General features: G+C 37.4%; 2 protein-coding genes across 3 annotated transcripts; one reads left to right on the forward strand and one right to left on the reverse strand.

Annotated features, from left to right (window-relative positions):
- The first annotated feature begins 1,519 nt into the window (after positions 1-1,519).
- LOC306865393 (uncharacterized protein) lies at positions 1,520-7,651 on the forward strand. Of its 2 annotated transcripts, none has more exons than XM_079409966.1 (6): positions 1,520-2,403; positions 5,514-5,675; positions 5,857-6,013; positions 6,126-6,196; positions 6,615-6,715; positions 6,851-7,651. In XM_079409966.1, the coding sequence occupies exons 1-6, from the start codon at positions 1,786-1,788 to the stop codon at positions 6,921-6,923; spliced, it is 1,182 nt and encodes a 393-aa protein (XP_079266092.1). In that variant the 5' UTR covers positions 1,520-1,785; the 3' UTR covers positions 6,924-7,651. The 2 variants fall into 2 exon arrangements, with proteins under 2 accessions (XP_079266092.1, XP_079266091.1); XM_079409965.1 differs by having other exon boundaries at positions 1,572-2,403; positions 5,511-5,675.
- LOC306865394 (RING finger protein 208-like) lies at positions 7,288-21,094 on the reverse strand. Its single transcript, XM_079409967.1, has 2 exons — positions 20,458-21,094; positions 7,288-10,333 (listed from the first exon to the last, which is right to left on the reverse strand). Exon 2 carries the CDS (start codon positions 9,336-9,338, stop codon positions 8,553-8,555), a length of 786 nt encoding a protein of 261 aa, XP_079266093.1. The 5' UTR covers positions 9,339-10,333; positions 20,458-21,094; the 3' UTR covers positions 7,288-8,552.
- Positions 21,095-23,403: the final 2,309 nt, after the last annotated feature.

Raw genomic sequence — 23,403 nt, forward strand, 5'->3', positions numbered from 1 at the left:
TTATTTATTTAAGATTATTTGTTTATAATTTATTATTTCAAGGATCTACACTTAAGATTTATAAATTTAATAAAAAAGTTAATTTAACATAATATACTGATTCAATCATTCAATCACAGCAGATCTCAAATAGCCTAAACGTATCATTGCACTAAAAAAGCATCGTAAATTATGCTACAGTAATTGCCTATTCCTCAGCTATATGGCTTCAGAAGCATGAGATATAGTGAACGAGCCATATAGACATTTTTATTTCACTAGCAATGTCACTATTGCTGGAGGCCTTGGGAGGTCAAGAGGGAGGACCCCACACAAGAAATGCATTGACCTTGTTGTGTTTTCTGGGCACATTAACATGTGAGAACATATATAACTTTAGTTTAGATACAACTTAATTATATGCAATAATAGTATCATAATGCAACAATGCAATAAACTTAATAACACAAATTATTGCCATAATACCATAAACCTAATCACACTGCTGAACTTAATACTGTATCTTCCTAGGAGTGCACTTTGCATGTATTATAATTATTGTTTAACTGTTTGATTTGTGGTTTGCATTTTGTTCTCTGATGTTGCATATTTTAATTTTTCCTACACAGAGAGGCATGCTGATGTTATCAATAGACAGGAATGTCTATTCCTCTGCCTTGCTCATACCAGCAGATCCTGCATAGCTGTGAACTGAATGACAATCTACGGTCCTAGTTTCAGGTCTTTATATGTATTTGTGAAAAAGGACTGTGAAGTACCATTTCTCAAACTTGAATTGGTACAGTTGGCATCCAGTACTGACGGTCGCCAACTGAACAACACTTACATTAAGTTGTTACAAATGGATCACTTTATTAATTTCTCTCATGCATGTGTGCTTACGGATTTTAAAAGATCCTTCATATTATGATGGATCAAGGGTGTAACCATGTCTTAATCATTAATGTTGTGGACCTAACTCATTTTTGTCTAATATGTCAAAAATGGCTCCATTATTGATTATTACCACATCACATTCAGGTATGAATTACATGCATCACTTAAAATACCTATGTTTTTGAATTCAAAACAGTAAAATCTGACAAAAACGTCAAGTAGTTTGCATCACTGCAACTACTTAATATTTCTATTTAAAACACTTATTAAATGTTAAGCTACTTACATCTTACCTTGCCCTCATTTTCACTGGAATTCATGTCTTCTTTGATTTGATTGGCCATCTCCATCTTTTTGACATTGTTTAGCCCACTAATTAAGACCACCCTAAAATTTTACTTTAAACACTTTTTGTCATCCTTCAAACAAAGTTGTGTAATACAGCTGAGCAGAATCAAGAATAGAAAACACTGGGGTGGACAATTTGGTCATATCTGATTATTGGAGGAACTTGTCTATGGTGGTTACAGCCCTGTGTTGGGTAAAATTTTATCTTTTCAATGCATTAAAGACCGTATTTACTTTCGTTTCAGGATACATACCAACCATTGTTTAAGGGCTTTGTGAAAGTTTCATCACCCTCACAACATGTCTTGACAGATCCACCAAGAACATGAACTCAGGATTGTGGGAACGGTACCGGAAATGGAGCAGTTGTCAGAGGGTGATTGAGAAGCATGGGAGTCGGAATGTGGGCGGCCCCAGAAAGGTGTTTCTAGTTCAACGGAACAAATCAACCTGCAAGTTTCTAGTCAGTTGTGAGAAAATCTAGGTGCTGTGAAGAGTTTCACGTGTTCTGATTGACTACTGAAAGAAACAGAGTGCCCGGACGAGAGAAATTCATTATCAATGAACCTATATAGGAATTTTGGGAATCTCCTGGAGAGTTGGGTGACCGAAGGCAACCAGGATTTATACTTACAGACTGGACCTGGTGTGGACAGATTAGATTCCATTTCTAGGGACTCTGTCCCACTATGCAGTATAAAATCAGAATCCAAGGACTCTGGATTTGAGACGGTTAGTACAACCTGTCCCTGTCATTCTCACCAGTGTAGTACATTGACGTCTGAAGAATCACAGACAGTTTTTGGCTCTACAGAGGATGAGGTTCAACCTTCATCCCCGTCTCCTTCTATTTGCTCCTCCTCATCCTCAACTGTGGATCTCAGCTCTGTGGCTCCAAAAACAGTATGTCTTGAAGTGGAGCAAGCCTTGAGAAGGGCAGATTCACCCTCATGGAGAAGACCACCACATCAGATGGAAAGAGGGACCACTGGGCCACGGTATCACTCTAGCATGGCCTCTTTTCCAACCAACTTTCACTCAAACAGCTCCAGACCACATCATCGGTTCGCTCATCCAAGAAGAACTCATTCACAACCTCCAGATCCCAAGAAAGCAGCGCTGTACAGAAAACGCCTACAATTACATCAACATGGCCAACCAGTACACAGCCAGTTGGAGGTGAGCAGTCAACATCTACTGTACTTCCTTTAAAGGTGTTTGTTTTGAACAACTCACAGAATCCTATATTCAAATCTAGGATAAAGACACTCTTTAGCTTATGGTGTCGCTTGAGATGAGTTTTAGTTGTATGATTTGTCCTATTTCTATGAGTCTGTTTTTTTTTTCTTTGCCAATTCTATATATTAAATTTTTTGTTTCTTTTCTTGTTTTTCCTATTGTACAGCGCTTTAGTAGGCTACAATATTTGTTGCTTTTAAATATACTTTATAAATATACTTAAATTTAATTAAAAATTATATTTGATTTTATCATATTTGCAGTGTATTTGATTTTATTTTATTTTTTGTTTTTACTTTACATAGAAATTGCTTTGATATACCAGGGAACAATAGGGTATTATTAGGGAGATAATAGTATCTCTTTATTTGCCATAAAATAATATACTTTTATGATTGATGTAATCATGCTGTTCCATCAGTGAACACGTGCATTGCTACCTCATTGTGCACTGCCTCGGATGCGCTTGACACGTACATGACATACAGTATAGTGCTCATTTGTCATGTCACACACATTTTTGTCATATGCATTACAGACTTTCTGTGATTTTGCATGTCTTGGGGAAAAGTTAAATTTTTTTAATGAAAATTCATACATTTTTATATGATAACATGATTTTTTTCCATCAAATTACATGTTTGTTTGTTTGTTTTTTTAACAAATTACATAGTAATCTCGCTAGTAACATCACATGATATGGTCAAGGTCAAAAGCATTGTACGCTAAATGCACTTTAACCTGCATCAGGTGAGTCTTCATAAAGAAGTCAAGAAATGACAAGTATAGTTACATAACCTTTTATGACTAGCTCAGGTATATAATTAGCAGGTTACCCCTTACATATTTAACCCCACTGAAACATGTGCTTGATTCTTTCTTGAACGCACACAATGCACATGAACAGTCTAGACATAATTTTAATGGACTCTGGACTGGATCTGTGTCATGAGATGCTAAACAATCACGCTAAGGTGAGAGAGGAATGACTGGAATGGTGCCAGCAGGCTGAGAGGAATGTGTGGGTGTTGAGAAATGAATGCCACCGATGATAAAGATCTGTGCTGGACTTGTCTGAACATTATCCCTTCGGTGGGAACATGGGGAAAGAATACTTTATAGGACTGTAACCAAAACAAAATTAGAAGGATATCAAATGTCATTTTTTGTATAATTTTGAAAGAAACCGGGTGATAAATGTCACCAGAGATGATATTATATTCTAGTTTTTGAAATAGAGGACAAAGAGGGGCTTGTTGCCACATGAGGAAGCTGTCAATTAGATTTTATATTTACTGTATATTTAGGCTTAAATTTTAGACTGATGTATTTGAATTGCTTATAATTTACCTTACGCAGTTTTAACAAACAAACTAAAGGAATTATTGTGATGCATATTTGTCATCAGTCATACATAAATGAAACAGGTAAGAATTCTGTAACCATACTAATAAACTGAATAGCACTTTTACAATCCTGTTCTGCATGTACATTGTATGTGCTTATTTAGCAATTACAAAAACGGGGTAATAACCCCAAACCTACCCCTAAACCTAAACTTAACCCATGTATTTACCTTAGTACTTTCTGGAATAAGTACACTGTATGTACACATACTGTAAAGCAGGGGTGTCAAACTCAGTTCCTGGCAGAGTTTAGTTCCAACCTTGTTCCAACCCATAAACCATGTAGTTTTCAATTGAGCCTGAAGGACTTGATTAGCTGGATCGGGTGTGTTTAATTAGGGTTGGAGCTAAACTCTGCAGGGCAGTGGCCCTCCAGGAACTGAGTTTGACACCCCTGCTGTAAAGTGTAACCAAATAATTTATAGATTTATCAATAAATCAAATTTGTTTCAATCTCATACATAACTGGATATTGCTTGTTCCACAGTTATATTTGTTTTCACAATGAACAAATTTATGCTGATTTGAATACAATAAAATCAAATAAAATTAATCATTTATAATTTATAATAAACTATGCCATGATTTTTTTGAGGGCAGAAATCTTACCTCTTCTATGTATGTATGATTGACAAAATATGCCTAGCATTAAGTTTGTTAGTTTATGTTAAAACCGTGTAATCAAAATATATTTTTAATGCACTTCAAATACATAAAAATGTATTTGAAAAATACATTTTTATGTATTTGTGCATTAAAAAATATTTTTTTAATGCACTTCAAATATCACTATATATAAACACTGAAATGCATTCAGGCAAAAGGTCAACTCTATAAATAATGTAGATATTAACTGAAAGGTTGAAGTGGTTTCTCAGGATAAATAAATTTTTTATAAATGCCAGACTGGGGCAAGCTGTCGTTTTATTGAGGCAGTTTTAGTTTTTAAATATAGTTTAATAACATTTCTGGTGATCAAGACTATTTTTATTTTTCTAGTTACCTTTTACACTTTTGCTGTCCCATTAATTGTTTTGTGTTTCATAAATGCTTTACAGTTTAAAAGTATCTGTATTGTCTCTGGACCTTCTTAAAAGTCATTGTATAAAAAACAATTTGTCAATCGACTGACTTCCCTGTAAAGCGCCATCATTGTGGTGCTATATCAAAACATTACTCTGAGCAGGAGCTTTTGTTCAGCCAGTTGCATCGTTTTGGGGGTGGGACTATCTGTTTGATCAACCAATAGCTGAAAGGGGGAGTGTTCAGAAAAACTGATAAAAAATTATTTTGCCAATCTGTTTGGTTATGCTAATAGTACAGAAATTACACACTTCAGCTTTAACATTTTTTATGTGCATTCACTTCCTCAGAAGTTCAGCTTCCCTATATGCAGAGATTTTCAGTTGTTCAAACTGCAAAGCTGGAGTTCGCAAACCAGCTCAGAATAGACGTTCATAATCTATTTAGCACTAAGAACAGAGAAATCTGAATCTTGAACAGAGATCAGGTTTTAGATTTTATACAGTTCAAATTGATTAGCTTTAGTCTGTTATACCCCACCAAATTAGATAATAGATGCTTTACTGTTCCCAGCACTGGGAATCTTAATGAATACAGGTCTTGATCTCTCTGTCTCAGCAGCTTGCAGACGGTGATCAATACAGGCTGGACAAGCTGTCTCCAGGGTTGCTGTACCTGGAGAAGGTGTGCAGGATGCTGGAGAACATTGCAAAGCTACAGCAGCAAAACTACTACCTGCAGAAAGAGGTGGAGATCCTGAAGAGTCAGCATGCTGAAACAGAGGTTAGAGACTCACAAGTTGCTTTTTAGGTCTTATAATCGAGACTTTCCAGTTCTGTTTTGCTGCCAAGTTTGTCAGTTTATGCCAAAAGCGGTGTCGTGTGTCAAAATGACTTCTTATTGTTTCCTGTAAACTGAAACCTCATGTTTCAAGCACATTAACTTTCTAATGAAATGTTTTCAGTGTGGAAACTTGCATGAGGAGGAAATAAGCTATCCTGCCAGTCAAGGTTTACAGATTCTGGGTCATGAAGATCCACCCGAATCGACTCACCTAAAAGAACCCATAGCGTTTCGTCACAGATCAGTATCTGACTCTCAGGCAGCTGTCAGCCGTCACAGTGAGTCATCTTGACAGATGAACTCAGTGCAAGTTCAAATCCATAAATTTGTTAAAAATTAAACATTCTGGGTTTGGTGGATGCCTGTTAAAAATAGATGTCTGTCCTACAGGGAGAGCAAGGTGTGTTCAGGACGAACCTATTACAGAAGTCTTAGTTGAGGAACCTGATGGTAAAGATCCTGTAAGTAAGCAGTGAGTGGGCCAAAAATTCATCATTTACTCACCCTGACATCTTTCGAAATCAGCTGTTCTTTTTTCATTCTTTTGAATGCAAAAGGAGTTATAACAGATTGTCCAAGTTTTAGTGAATAAAAATGCTTGTTGCAGTCTGTTTCTCACAGGAAGCTATTGCAGAGCTTCAGAATTGATAAAAGTCATTAAGTCATATGCACTGTTATGAAGCTTTTATAGTTATTTTTGGAGGCCCTGACTTTAGACATTCGACTTTCTTTTGTGTTCTGCTAAATTAAGTCTTGTTTTGGAACAACATGAGGTTGAGTAAATGACTATTCCTTTAATAGAAGTATTAGCCGAAGTAGCATGAAATGTGGATGTTGCAAGTTATTATAATCGGACTGTTCCTCTGTTTGTTGAATCAGCCACCAGGAAATGAGCACAAAAAGCCGAGTAAGATCCAAAAGCTGAAATTCACATCCTTTAGAAGGCAGGAAACACAACTGTCTGACAGAGAAAGCAAAAGGTAAATTATTTTCTTTTGATTGACAATATTTTAAGTAATTACTATTTTAACAATTATGTATCATCAATAAAATAGCATTTGTTAATGTTCGTTTATTACACAAGTGTATCTTAATAAATGTACCTCTGTTCAAAGCTTTCAGCATAAGAAGAAAACAAGAATGCCAAGCTTTTTCAGTAGGAGTAGAAGTATCACTACACGTCTCTAACATTAATGCCACATTGATGTCTAGTAATGGTGGCAGATGCACACCTCCCATTTACATAGGAATAATGGCACCTTTATATGTTTGTTTTAGTCAAGTATTTAAGGCTGCACTTAAATAAAGTACTGAGTAGTACAAATAGTCTTCATGTACTTAATGGATTCTTGTTTTTGTCAGTGCACTTTGTATTTGTTAATCCTATTGTATATAAATTTGCAATGCAAATTACTGCCAATGCTAAGTTTTCATTACTAGACCCATTCATTGTATTATAGTTATTTTTTCATGATCTCTGTCTGTAAACCCTTGCTGCTAAAATAATTCCTTATTTTGTAATAGTAAGGTGATTTTCATAACAAAATGTTTAGTATAATAAGATATATAATTCACCACTTTCTTGCAAGTTTACATACAAATACAAGTTTACATTCCCTTAGCAGAATCTGATGTTTTGCATTTTTAAAAAGAAAGATATGGATTTTAATATGTTGTATTCCACAGTACAAAATGACAGATTTTATCTACATTTTGCATATAATGAATTTATGCACAACTATGAGAAAAGGCTACAAACAGTAATTGATTTTGAGAAGGCAACACATGATATTAAGAACCATGAACATGTAAACTTTGAACAGGATAATTTGTGTAAATTCAGCTCTGTCTTGTGGGAAGTATCTGTAATGTCAAATACATCTCAATCAGGTCAGTAATAAAATAACTAAAATGTATTTTTATGATCCTCCATAATTATAAAAAAATAATAATAATTCCATATGTGTTTTGGGTTGGTATTTCTAAAGAGGGTGTGGTTTTGGATAGAGGGAGGGTGTTTGGAATGGGTGCAGCCTAATTCTGTGACTAATGGTGTATTCACACCAGTCTGCTAGTTCACTTGCTTTGGTCCAGACCAAATACATTGTTGATTTTTTTAGGTGTGGTTCGCTTTCACACTGACCTTTTTGCAAGTGAACCAGAAATTGTAAACCAAACCACACCTGTGCTAAGGTCATCCATTCATTGGTTCAACCATTCAACCGTACCAGAGTTTGTTTGGAAGCGGACCAAGACCACCTCTTCAGCTGGGTCTCGGTACGGTTGTTTGGTCCGCACCCAAGTGTGATTGCTGTATTCACACCTGCCCAAAGGATCTGCATCAAGGGGGGAAACAAACTTGAGTTCAATTCAATCAAACCAAACAAGACAGGTGTGAATACCGGATGTTAACAGAACAGCCTAATCACATACAACACGTAACTTAGTGTTAGACCAAAGTTTAGACCAAAGAAGTTTTGACTTTTAAATGATTTATTGGTCTTTATTATACCCAGGATGGGGGAGATAGACTTCCCTTGGCATTCCCATGTAAAGAGATGTCAATGACGAACACATCCAAACAAGAGGGCTATAGGGAAATCATTTCATACATAAAATACATTTACTCTGATATTTCATATTTCTGTCTTTGCACACAAGTGTCCTTTTCACTCTAAGTCCACATAGCATCCTGTGCTATTAAATATACAGATTCATCTGTGACCTTTCAGAAAAGGTGAAAGTGTGTGACTCAAAGTTTTCAGATGGTGGAATAGCTTTTGGGATGAGTTGTGCCGGTCATCCGCCCTCTTCGTTCTACATGATGCCACAGGAGGAAAGAGGGTTGGCAATGTGGCAAGTGCAAGCCGACTGACAGTACTGGCGCACCGTCTGATAGCAGCTGCGGTCCCCGTCACTGCCCCACTGCACAGTCCCTGCTGGGTCGGGCGGCAGCCGGCTGAGGATGCTGGTGTTGATGGCCAGCGCGGCTAGCCCATAGTCAGTGAAGAGCACAGTCTCGCGGCGGCAAGTGGGGCAGGAGATGAACTTGTACTTGGGACAGGACTCATATAAGATCTGTAGGCACTCCTCACACACCGAGTGCAAACAGGAAAGGATGCGTGGGCGCTTGCCGGTAAAGTTGTAGGTGTGTCCACATGTGGGGCAGTCCAGCGGTTCACATGGCATCACCGGGCCTGAGGAGGTGGATGACGAGGAGGAAGAGGTGGAGGAAGAGCGGAGCACATACTGGTTGACGATGACGTTGTCCATCTTGTAGTGGAACTGGTGGTAGCAGATGTCGGATGTGCTGGTCTTGCGCTGGGCAAGATAACTTGCTTCACGGCGGAGGACGGGGGCAGGAGGAGACACTAGGGGTCTGGGTGGGACCACGGTGTTGCCGTTGGCCTCCATGGACAGGTCGCCACATGCCTGGTTGACGATCACCTCCCCCTCGCCTCCTCCGTCCCAGGCCACGCGGGGAGGTGGGGCGTAATGAGGCTGGGTCACGGGGATTGGACACTCCCGAGAGAACTTCTCCGACTGGATGATCTTGACGGTGTCCATGGCGATGGTCACAGGTTGGCGCCGCAGGCAGGACATTCACTCCTAGGCTCTGTGTTCTTGGCTAGAGGAACTGGGTGTAGCGTACGGTCCTGTGGAGAACGTCTTCAGTGCACTGGAGGAGGACACTCAGCCATTGCAGGGGACATGAGGACGGATGGGTTTGTCCATTGCTGTCTCAAAGACCCTCCTTGGTCACGGGCTGCGTCACCCTGAGTCTTTATGTGGCACAGATGGACAAAGACTTCCAGCCAGTGCACGGTATAAAAAGCCCTGAAGGACAATAGAGGACTATGTCTTGCTTCAGAGGTCACGAGAAGTTTCAGTTTGTGGTTCAAGTGGTTAAAAAAGTCTTGAGGCAACAACTTAGACCCTGTTCACTGATATTGCACCACTGAGAGTTGTTAATTCGATGTAACAGGATATTCAATAATATTATTACTTACAAATGAATGGCTACAAAGTGCATCACACTCAATATCAGAAGATATGTTGGCAATTGTTTCAGTGTTTACACTGTTACAGCACATTTATTTTGATATTTTATTTATTATACAGAGTACCTTGAAGAGAATCTTATGATCTTACTAAGAAATATTGTTTAGCTTAATACTGTTGTTAGCCAAATGTCCGTAGACTTTCTCATCGGTTGCTTAATGAGTTTCAGAAAGGAACTAATGCAACCGATGCCACAACCTTCTTCCTGTTTCAGGTCCCCGTTGTGGTATGACCCTGCCCTGTTCTTGATTCTCCTTGTGATTGGCTGTGCTTACACTTCCCTGACTTTTGTTCTGATAAGCTTTTCAGGGAGGTGCTCATGTGGCATTGGAAAGATCTGGAAGGTGTTCTCCCAGTCCTTAAAAGACAAGAATTCCTTAAGGGTCTGCTTCGAGCTTGACAGATTGTGCGTCCACTCTTTGGTGATGTGACAGGTCCGAGAGTGTCTCAGGAGTCTTGCCAGATCTTCCTTGCTTCCAGCACTTTTCCCAAAGTGGTGCAGATATGCAGACTCATAGGTAGTGTTGTTTCTGTTCCTGGAGGTGGAAAAAAATAAAACATAAATCACAATTCAGGTGATGCTAATGCAAGGACACAGCTTAGCCTTTTCCAGGCCATTTGCCTGCGCTCTTGGGAACGGTGTCTAAAAAGTGTCCTGTCATCTAGAGCTAAAAACACAGCATTGGGGAAAATCTGATGAAGAAATTTTAAGAGCTGATTCTGTGAAAAAGACTGTGATCTGCGCAACATGTCCATTCACAGCAGAAATCTGGAACCCTGCAGCATCTTTTCCAGTCTAAAAAACTCTCTTGCTCTATCTGCCAGCTGCCATCTGCGGCCCTGTGGGGCATGGGCACTGTGGAGGAAGAGGCTGAGGACCTGACCACAGAACAATCTGTCCTTCTGCTATGAACCTATACATGCATTACAACACAACACAACACAACACAGCAGAAGCCCACAACTCTAAAATGGTTGCCAGTGCTTATTTGAAGTCAGTTGTGAATTACTGTTCACAACCCATTTTACTTTCATAATGTGATATATTTTAGTGAAACGGGGTTTTCAACAAGAAAAAATGTAAGATGGGTCTTTTTTGTTTGGAAGGCAAAAAGTGGGTGTGGCTTACCAAAATAAAGAGTATGAAGAGAAACACTGATTTTCTTTAAAATAATATACGTATAGCCTACCAATATACTGTGTTATATAATAATGTGATCTGATTTCATGTTGACTTGTTCGTGTTCATGTTGAATGAGCTTGTGCTATATTTACATTTAAGATATTTAGTAGACATTATTATCCAGAGTGATTCAACTTCACATTTGGGACTATATTGTCAACAGCTAAAAGGAAGTTAGGCATGACGCACAACCTTTTTAGCCGTGACACTGTATTCACAATGTACAATAGCATGGTTTGTGTATCTCATTTCTATAAAAGTATTTAAGAATAATATTAAGGACACTAATGAAGTTTTTAGTTTCGTATGCTTCAGTATTTTGACCAGTAAGCATCCAGGACCAGAATCTATTTAAGTCATTTTTGCTTAGATGGACATGTGAAATAGTATGACAGTTCTAAACCTGAGTTATCTGAGATAAAAATGCTGTGGTTAGGTGTGGTTTGTGAATGTGTGTGAGCTTTATTAACAGTGGTGAGCACACTGACATATCTGTAATAGTTCTCTGCACACTGTGCAAGATGTGATGATAGAGAATGTACTAGAGAGAGAAAAATGAGAGGGAGGGAGGGAGAGAGAAGCAGAGAAAGAGGAAGCTGACCTACATGCAGCAGAAAAAGGTAGCAAGAGAACATGCGTCCTTTTACTCCACATGCACACTGTGCTTGTGATCTTATGCGGTAAAATAGAACACTTCCATTATAATTAACAAAGCTGCTTACACTGCATGTGCGTGACAGCACTTTAATGATTATAACAGGAGCATCTAGTTTTGTCGCATCACAGTGCTCTGCTCGCTTGCAGAGTGGAAGAGAAATGGTACATTCATGCCATGTTGGAATTACCATAATTACCAGATTCTGATTAGTAAAAAACAGTCTTTGGACTTGTAATTACACATTGGAAACTGAGAAATTAATGAAAGCATGCGGTGAGATTAAAAACCAATGGTAGTGACATGAACACTTAAAGGGACATTTCAGTTCAAATTAAAATTTGTTATTTACTAACATTATTCAATCACCCTCTGTGTATTGTTATTGATCACAAAGCTCTTTTCCAAAACAGCTTACAGTGACCACTGCGGTCAAGTAACAAAAAAACAAACAAACAAAAAAAGTAGGCAGGCCTATATAGAGAATGCACTATTTTCCAAGCCTTATGAAGCTAGGCCTATATGATAGCATCGTTAAGGGACCAAGACAAAACATAAGTAATAATTACATGAAAATCTCTCCCTGCAACATGTTTGGAACAACACGGTCAGTAATGGAGGAATTTTGGAAGACTTAGTATAGCTACCACTATACATTTACCATTTAATATGTTATTTTCATACAGTGCACACATACTTATTGAGTCTGAAATATTAGTGTCTATGATATGTATATTACTGTCTATTCTCACACTAGTTGTGAATATCAACTGTAACAGTGACTGACTAAAGTAAATGTCAAAGATGGCGACTTCCATAACACTGGAAATTCTAATTACAATAGATACAATGTGTTCATCCATAAAATCCATCAAAATAACAGACAGCAGCTTGTATAGCCGAGTGCAAATGAAGCATTTCTGTCAGACAGAAGAGGTTTGCAGAAAATGGGAGTGCAGGTAAGTTCGGTTGTCACTCCTGTAAAAGTGTACATCACATTATTGTGCCAAACACGCAAAATTTTGTCATTATTTACTCATTCCAAACACATGTGACTTTTATCTCCTTTGCAAAATAAAAAATATATATTTTATGGGTATTTTTTCAGTCCACGCAATGGTTGACCATACATTTTTCAATGTTCTGTAGAAGAAAGAAAGTCATACAGTTTTGGATTGACATGACTGTGAGTAAATTATGACAGAATTTTCATTTTTGAGTCACTCTAAAAAATGTTCAGGGCAGAATCTCTGAGTTGTAATCATGCTTTGTGTTCAAATACTGTATGTGCTTCTCCTGCTGACATTCTGAAGTGTGTAACCAACTGACACATTTTTATCCCATAATGCCACAGGAAAGCTGTCAGACAGTAAATGTTGAAAGAAAATCGCAGAGAACTACAAGACGAGTGACTCTTTTCAAGTCTAAGTGGTTAAACTGTATGTTTAATTTACAAAACACAAGTAAATTATTTTCACGTTTGTTAGTACATCACTGGTCAAAGGACAATGCTGGCATTGCAAATATATCTGGGAATGTATTTACACTACACATCTAAAGAATGTATTTCAGCAATTGATTGAATTTAACACAGGAATCGAACATGGCCATGATTCAAACATGATGTGACTGCACTGTAAGCTTGATTATCTATTTATGGCATCTCTCCACTATCTGTGTTCTTCTTTCCTCCTCCCTCATCCATTCATTTCTGAAGATTCACACTGTTCTCCATCCACAGCCGTGGACCTCCACTCACTCACACACCAACCCACCCACCCTCTGGAACATGCGCAGGCGAGCGCACAAAAACATGCTTGTTTTGAACCAGTTCCTTGACGTTGTTGTGACCAATCAGACCTAATAACTAGTCATCATAACCATTTATTCTATTTCCCATCTCTCATTGGTTTAGATGTTTACAATGATTTAATTCGGATTTGAACACAGGATGTGGCACCAAACCGTCCTCCATTTTCTGGAGGTCACAGAAGCACCGATCAGCCAGTAACTGTCAGTCACATTCATTCGAGTTGCCACGGCACCGCAGAGCTGTAAGGCAGAGCCAAAAATAACCACGCGCTCTTACTGGTTCACACACACACACACAAAGGTGTGAATAATCTTTCTGACATCAGCGTAGTCAGCTGGTGCATGGGCGTTGGAAACCGTGAGATGTGATGAGTGAAATGATTCTCAAGCCTTCTGACATTTCTGTTTAGAGATCTTTAACCACATATAAGTAACAGCCATTATCGCAAAATAAACCCCAACAGGGTGATCAGGCCGCCAGCACAAAGCAAACTGTACAATATCCTACCTAACACACAAAAAATAATGGGCATGGCATTTGTATTTGAGTTTAAAGTAATTTAGTATGTGAAAAGAGAAAGAAGCATTGATATAAATCAGCCGACTGGTACAACAGTAAGTTATAAAAAAAAATAATAATTATATATATATATATATATATATATATATATATATATATATATATATATATAATAAAATATATATATGTATGCTTTTTTTTAATCGTATTAAACAATATTGCGTAACAATAACAACATTATTGCGTAACAATATTAATAAACAGTTTAATTAACATGTTTACTAACCCAAAATACCATAGTGTTACAGAAAAGATATGGTACTACCATGGTTTTTGTTGGCATTAAAAAAAATTGTATTAACTGTGACGTGAGTCTAGTGCTCTCCAGTGTATGTATGTTCTTTAGCGCTGTGAATCGATTAACTGCTAATAATTTGTTTGTTTGTCAGGGGCAAACACATTTCCGCCTCTCATGGCACACAGGATTTCATATTTGATAAGACAAGCTCCTCTGTTATGTAAGAGGCTCATGAGAGAGACAGACAGCAGATACATATTAAAGCAGGCCAACTGTCTGCAGCTCTGCATGGCACTGCTGCACTTAATGAAAACATGTGTGTGTTCATCCCTGTCAGCACAAAACATGATGAAGAGAAGCAGAGAGGATGAGGTAGAAACAGCAAATAACTGACATGAGCTGGGCTGCAATTTCCAGAAGCATGGTAAGCCAATAGTCTCTATGATCTCTATGGCCTCTATGATCCAAAAAATTAACATTTCCTGAAAATGTACTCATCCTTAGGCCATCCAAGATCATTAGATTTATCAGAACAGATTTGGAGGAATTTAGCATTGCATCACTTGCTCACCAATGGACCCTCTGCAGTAAATGGGTGCCGTCAGAATGAGAGTCCAAACAGCTGATAAAAACATCACAATAATCCACAAGCAATCCACACCACTCCAGTCCATCAATTAATGTCTTGTTCAGTGAAAAGCTGCATGTTTGTAAGAAACAAATTCAATTGTTTAAATTTAAACAAATGCTTCTGCCTAAAATACGAGTCCTCTATTCTTCTTTGTACAGTGAAAAATTAGTCTTGACTGAATAAGGAGAGAAATATGCACAGATCAATCACCGTTCACAACCAATAACAGTCCAAAAAAGTTATAAACAAATATGTTGGGCAATTTTAATGTGAGAGGTCAACAGGGGATGGACTTTATTCAGCATTATTGTGATGTTTTTATCAGCTGTTTGGACTCTCATTCTGACGGCACCCATTCACTGCAGAGGATCCACTGGTGAGCAAGTGATGTAATGCTAAATTTCCCCAAATCTGTTCACATGAAGAAACAAACACATCTACATCTTGTGTGGCCCGAGGATGAGTAAATTTTCTGCAAATTTTCCTTTTCGGGTGAACTATTCCTTTAAGAGGAGAACTGAACAGGGATAAATAGTGATTACCAAATGATTACCATATTCTCATACACATGTATTTACACACAAACATCTACTGTGACTTTTTGTTGGTCACTTGATTTGTATTCCTGTGGTATCACACTGTAGATGAGTGAAATCTCATTGCTATTCAACATATTAATAATGTGGAGTTAATATTACTCTGTGATATTAATTATACATATGCTTACTTTTTAAAAACACTAATTACAGGAATATGTGTTGACACATTGAATGGCTCAGTTACTGAAAGCATTGAGTCAACAACATTCTTGAGTTCATTGAGAACCTTATGACATTGTCAAGACATTACATTCCAGAACAATCTGGCACCGTGACACAAAAATACATACATATAACTGACCTTAGTGTTTTTTAAGGTTATAATATTTATTCTTCTATTCTAGTTTAATATGCTATAAGTGAGTCATTTGTATGATCATTTTTACCTTTGTTTGAGAATCAGTATGACAGAGCAACAGCTCAGGTAATGGCATGAGTTTGGCGGCGGGGCTCTATGTTTGTGTGACCAATGGGAGAGTGTTTGCAAAACTATAAAATACATTTTTGCAATTCTGTTTGTGAGTCTAGGGGTGTAAATGAAATACTTAACATCTAAAGTGAGTAGCCAAAAATGATTAAAACTAGATAACCAAATAGCTATTTATGCATTGTTTTGCTTTCTACGATCCAATCAAATCCTGATGGATAAAATCAATTCCTGTCATTTTTTTTCTCACTAAATACTCTGTTTTACTGAAAAATGCTATATTACAGAAGTAAAAATCACTTTAAATCACTGAAAATTGTCCATCATGAACAGAATGTGATATAAAACACAGAAAGCAAGTAAACAGATGGATGCACGGTCATCAAAATATCAAGAACATTCCTATCCTCATATTCCACTCACTCCCACAAATACACACACGCACACACACACACACACACACACACACAAAATGACACACAGGTACCACCCAGCACATTCCACACGCACATCTCTCCCCACTGCCTGTCTCTCTCTCTCATTCTCTCTGGATGCATTCCACCTGTGCAGTGAGACAGTCAGCAAGAGGGCAGCATGTCCTGTGCCAGTGATGCTATCAGCTGTTGACCTCTGTCTCACAAAGCCTATCCTGAGCCCTGCCCTTATGGATGCAGCCAGTCTCACATATGCAGTCACAGGGGTTCTCATTCAGGTTTGTACATAAAGTGTATGTAATATCATCTATTGACAACATCTGCAAACCCATTTATATACAGTATATATGTTTATCAGTAAACTTTAAAAAATAGTCAGCGAAAGATCTTTTTGAAATATCTTTAAAAAAAATTTAAGTAATGAAATATTTAAAAATGTAATATATTTAATAAATATTAATGTAATATACTTTTAAATGTTTATTTATGCATTAAATATTATCCACACAAATACAGTATACCCACATAAAGCAAGTTATACTATATAGTAAATATAGCGATGAACAATATAGCCAAATTATTGTTTATATTGTTGCAAAATATAAACAATATTATCACCTAGATCTAACCTGCTAAATTTGACTGCAAAGCATGGAAATATTATGATATTATAAACGTTAACATCATTTTCTCTGACTCTGCTTTGAAATAGTAATGTGTTTTGTAAAAAGCGCTATTTAAATAAATTATATTATTGTAATATATAATGTTATGATAAATATTATAAAGTCATTTGCACTCTTATTATCATGGTCAAACCTGAACAAATATAAAATGCAGGTGAAACAAATGAACAATGAGATATATTATCTGGGTTTTTTTGCCATTTAACGCATTTGGGGGTGGATTATTATGAATATTATTTTAAATATTTCCACATCATGTAATGGAATAGAACTGTGCTTTTTACTGAAAGCATGTTACTGATCATTTCTGCTAGAAAATGTTGTATCAGCATTTAATAATGTATCAGCATTTGCTATCTGAAATCTGATTTGATGTAAAGTCGATATTAAATGGAAATTCACCCTATTTTCTAAATGCATGTTGATTTTATTGTGAACAATGTGTTTATTTTTATTTTATTTTTAATTTGGACCTCATCATTTAGTCAAGATCTCAGACCTCAATCTTGCGTTGAAATCTCATATATCTCTCTGGTGGCAAATGCTGAATTTCTCCAATCATTTCATCCTCTTTTCTTGAGATCTGCCTCCAGCCAATCAACAACTGATATTTCAAATGTCTCCACCCTACATTTTTCTATAATCATGCGTGCATCATAATACAGAAGAAAAGATCTATTGCTACAGCGTAATTGTTTTAATAAAACACTATTTTACGAAAATTTACAGTATTATGTATTCATGTGTTTATTTTACAAATGCACAAATATATATGCAAACAAACAGCGAAAAGACCATTGGTTTCAAAATCCACCAATGGCATCGCAGGAACCACCAGTGTGCTAATATGAGAGTTAAAAGAAACTTAATTTAACATTTGTAGTTTAGTAATCTTCAAAATATTTCTCTGGTCCTAATCATTAAATGTATCACTAAATACTTGACTTGTGTTTTTAATCCTTTAACATAGTTCTAAACATAAACATGATTGAGAATGCTTGCATGGTTTACAAAAGCTTTCTGAGACCATTTCTTCTTTACATTGGTGAGATGTTCTCTTAGAATTAAGATGACAGACCGTGATGATTGGATTCTATGAATACGTGATTATATTCTGTATTTGTTTAGGGTTTGCAACCCCTTTATGAATCCTGACTGACTTTTATTATTATTAAGGCTGTTAAAGACAAAAGTTGTTTGTTTACAAGTTTATGAAGATTGAATCTTGTTACAAATCTAATGAAATTTAAAACTGGATGTCTATTACAGATGTCTATAAACATAAGGATTTGCTATACATTCATGTTAAAGGTTTATGTTTTAGATGCTGTCAGCTATTATACAGATGAAAATGCAGATTAGAACCACAGTTTACCTACTAATACTAATGCGATCACAATGGTTTGGAGACTTTCGGCTGTATTAGCCTATAAATCTACAAGAACAAGCACAATTCTGTGTGAAACCAAGATGGAGCAGATGAAGCCATGAGATGGCTCTGGAAAATGAAAATATGGATAAGTGTGATTGTTTTGTCAGAGGGTTTGCGTCTTTGTGTTAGAAATGGCAGTTGTTTGTGTGTATGTGTGTGTGTCAAGCTGCTGTAGGGAACGCAGATCATGCTAGTTTTAGTGAGGAGGAAGCGGTGTTTAATAATTCATTGGCTGTCATTCAGAGCAGGCGTCAGCCATTTTACCCACAGTTCATTCACCGAGAGACTGTTTGTTCCCTTAGCCTCTGTTGATGTAGATCACCTAGTCCTTTTCACAGGACATGTTGCAAAGATCATTACTAACAATGTTAGAAACTCTACTACCAAGAGAAATCAACATACAACCAATTAGCTTAAAAAGGTTGGTATCAGCAGTATGACATAAACAAGCTATTAAGTGAATCTTAATTATCACAATTGGCTAATCATTTGAATTGAAATTATTTTACCTTTACAAACTTTTTTTTTTACACAACTATGCAAAATAATCAATAACTCCAAACAGCCCTTGTCAAAACATTGTAAAGGAATGCTAATATCTGCAATTAATGCTATTTTCTATTCTAAAGGAATGCTAGGATTTCTGTCATATTTTTGAAGCAATCTAAATAGGATGAAAATATATGAAAGTGTAATGTACTGGATAGACTGGAACTGTTTCTTAAGGAATTTCTTATAGCAATTTCAGCTTCCATCCAAATCTTAATGAAGTGCAAGTATATAACGAATAAAAGTAATAATATTGTACTGATACACTGGAATTCTGAGGAAATCCTACTTTCTATCATAATTGCTGATATCAAACAAGAATCTTCTAGTATTTGATTTTAAGAGGGTTTTGAAGGATTCATTCACCCCAATCAGGTGACACCAATAGCAAGTGCCAATAACATTTATCAGTACAAGGTCATTATTTTGGGCTGATGTTGGCATGACCTCAGGTGCACAGACTGCTTTGAGATATTGACGGACAGTATTGATTGCTGAATCTCCATTGTGACAGGAGGCTGAATCTACAGTACAGCAAGCAAACAGGGACTTCTGGGTGTTAGGTCGAGGTTTTCGGCACTTATTAGTATTCTGGGAGTGTGTGCATCTGTGTTAGCAGTTTTTAGTGCAGTGTTGTGGGAGGGGTGCGCCAGCAGCGGCGGTTATGCAACCAGAGCAGCATACGCAGCACACTGACTGCAGCGCCCGTGCATGCAACACACACACACACACACACACACTCGCAAGCACAGGTCCTTCTCTGTCTTCTCTGACCACACATGTGGGCTAGTATGTGTGTCGGTGTGTAGTAGTCCCATGTGATCAGATGCCCACTCGGATAATGTGAGTCATTGATGGAATCTGTGTTTGTGTGCACATGCAATCATGAATTACAACCTGGCTGATTCCACAACATGGTCAACACGGCCACACAAGAACTGAAGTGCAAATCCTGCACGAGGATGTGGGACCCAGAAATGCAGAAATATTACCCACATGCTAATATATGCTTACATATATTTAAAAACATTTATTTTATATGTATGTGTATATATATAAAACACTATAATAATAAATAATCTAAATATTTATTTTGTAATATAAATATTTGCTGTATAAATATTTTAGATTGTATATTTATCATTATAATAATTATATAGCAATACATCATAAATGTATAAGTAAAAAAATAATAATTACTATTAATAATATTTTTTTATTATTACAAATAATAAAATTACAGAATTTTTTGTTAGATTAGGTAAAGGAACATTTTTTTAATGAAATTTGATTAAGGAACACATTCTCATTTTGCATTAACATTTAACACATTTGCATTTAAGATAGGATCATTTAAATTCAAATATGTTTAAGATAAGATGCACATGCTAACACTAATAATAACTAATAATACAGCCTTTTAGGCATCCTTACCTGTATTTAGTTGTCTGTAGTGCGTATTTAGTGGTGAATCTCTGGATTTTGACAAGTGGTGATGTTAATTCATGAGATCTTGAGGTCTTTCTCACATGGGGACACAAAGTTCCTGTAATTCTGCTGATGTCTCAGGCTATCTCGTCCCTCTGAGCACTGCCCATCACAGCAGTGGCTCCTGTTGCATGCGATAGGACAGAGGAAAGACTTCCCTGCCTGTCTCCAAGAAGGATGGATGGAAGGGTGGAGGATGGGAAAGATGGAGGAAGAGATGTCAGATGCGTCACCAAGCACCGTTATATTCTTCTTCTTGTCCACGATGAGCTCTTTTGGTCCAGTGTTGGTCTTGGTCACTCACTCATTCATTCACCCAGTCAGTTGTGTAAGAGGATTCTTGGATCTCTGCATCCGCTTCACACACTCTGTCCGTCCTCTTCTTACTGGGAATTCTCAGTCATATGCTATTTCCCTGTCTTCCCCTCTCTCTCTCTCTCTCTCTGAGAGCAAACACTCATACACACCCGCACACACACACGCTCTGACTCACAAGTGCATGCTCTGCCTCTGTTTCTGTGAGTATCTCGACTCTTCCTCCTCTCAGACTCTCTCTCTCTCTATCTCTCTGCTGCAGTGCCTCTGCAGGCTGGATCACGTTTTCAGTAGGAAAGAAAATCTAGCCAATCAGAGCCCCCAACTCATCCCCCCTCCCATTGCAAGCTCTCTTTCTCTCAGTCTCCATCCATCTCTTTGTTTTACTCTGACTCTCTGCCTCAAACAGCGTACAGATGCAAGCGCACACATGTGTGTTTTGTGTGGTTTGTCATTGTATTAATTCTGGATCATTCTCACGCATTGAGCCCACGGCCCACGGAGACATTATAAACAACCAGGTGAAAGATGCAGTACAAACACATACTGTACAATACAAATTATGATGCTGAAAGGATGACAATTATCTTGTGATGTTTAATTAAAAATGGTGTGCAAAACAGGTGCAAGTGGTTCAAGGATAGTAGGTCTATGGTAGTGCATTATTTATCTGTGTGGAGTGAAGACAGCATGGAGGATGCTGGGATGTGGGGATTGTGTTATATAAAAGACTGAGATTTTCATCCGTTTTAGTTTTACACATGTCTTTGTACTGTCCTACACATAATCCACAGCACTGAGAGGGAAATTGTGTATTTATGTGCATCCGCAAATAAAGTCAACAAGAATTTGTATTCTATGGGACATGTGAGTGCAAAACATGCCACATTTATGTCGTAAGCGGTTGCTAGGGTCTGCTAGGTGGTTGTTAGGGTGTTCTGGATCAAAATAGTCTATGACACTATATATTACGTCGGTCATTCAGTGTAAGTCTATTTTCCCGCCTTTTTAGTGTCAACAAGGAGAAACTTGTGAATATTGTCCTTGAGAAAGCCACATGTTGTGAGGTTTCATTCATAGCTGATGAGTTCTACACTGAAGTGTGTAGCTTAAGGACACGTGTATGTTTCATAGAATAAAAACATCCTCTCATACAAGTTGTTTCTGGCAGTTGTGTGTTGCAGCTCAAGCTAACCTTGCTCCCCCTGCAGTACGTCACATAGTCTTGCAGTCCAGTGTTTCTGCAGGCCATTCAACAAACACACACACAATGCATTTCATATGCAGGAAGTGTGCTGGAAGAATATTGTACATGAGATTTTTAGGCACCTTAATTTAGGATACAACTAGCATCATTAATAGGATGCAGCTAGCTTTATCACAAATGCTAGTTTTCATTCGTCATCTTGAGGGAAAATTGATTTGACTGCTATTAACCTGATTACTGAAAAGGCCACTAACACCCTCAGAGTTGTTATGTTGCACGCTGTTACCTATTCTTATTTGATTTTAAGAAACTAGATAATTCAAAAGAAACGCAGGTACAAAAAGCAATGACTGAGGTGGTAACCTTTTAAAATGTATTAATATGTACTTTTAAAGTATGTAATGTAATTAAATATATATCTTTTATACCCCTTCACCTACCCCTTCCACAGAGTGTCAAGGGGTAGGGGTGAAAATATTCCCCTTAGAAATGGGACACCAACACTATACCCTTACACGTCATCATACGTCGTCTAGCTCCTAACTTTAGCGATTTTTTGCAAACATTTCTTTGAATAACATGACCGTAAATATGAACACACAATAGAATGTAACATAAAACAAATAGTTACTTTTCATTCAAATCTTTATCAATGAAAAAAATTGCTTACATTTATGGTATTTTTGTTCGCTGGGGCAGCCACGTTGCCACTGTAGCTGATTTATGCTGAGATAATTCTCATACCCCTTTGTTTGAAGTGTGGTCCCGAAAATTCTTCATTTGAAAGGCTATCTGGCCCTTCCCCCTACGCCTACACCTACACCTTCAACCAAAAGGGAATCGAGACACCCCTACCCCTTCACGTGAAACAGAGTGGTAGGAGTAAGGTGTAAAAATGGGATTAGGCCTAAATGCCAACTGGAGCCAGATGTTAGCAAATCACGAGTCCTATCAATAAAATGAGAATAAAGGTGTAGTTTAGAGCTAAATTGACTTATATAAACACCCAAACAGAGTCAGTGTGCTATTCACAAGCAGCATTAGCAGATTTGAACCATGCCTGGAAAAAAAATTAATCTCAGAAGACCTACGATCAAGAGTTGTTGATATGCATGTTGCTGGAAAGGGTTACAGAATAATCTCAAAAACTACTGTCCACTGCCCATCAATCCACAATTAAACAAATTGTCTAACTATGACAATATGGTACTGTGGCTACTTTCCACAGAAGTGGGCTCCCAGCCAAGATCTCTCCAAAGGCAAACCGCAGAATGCTCAATGAAGTGAAAAAGAACCCTAGAGTAACTGTCACACTTATAGGACTGTTCTGTGTGTTTTTCTGTCTCATGTGCTCCCCATGACCTAGTTTT

The sequence above is a fragment of the Barbus barbus genome, assembly GCF_936440315.1.
Source record: "Barbus barbus genome assembly, chromosome: 47".
Classification (NCBI taxonomy): Eukaryota; Metazoa; Chordata; class Actinopteri; order Cypriniformes; family Cyprinidae; genus Barbus; species Barbus barbus.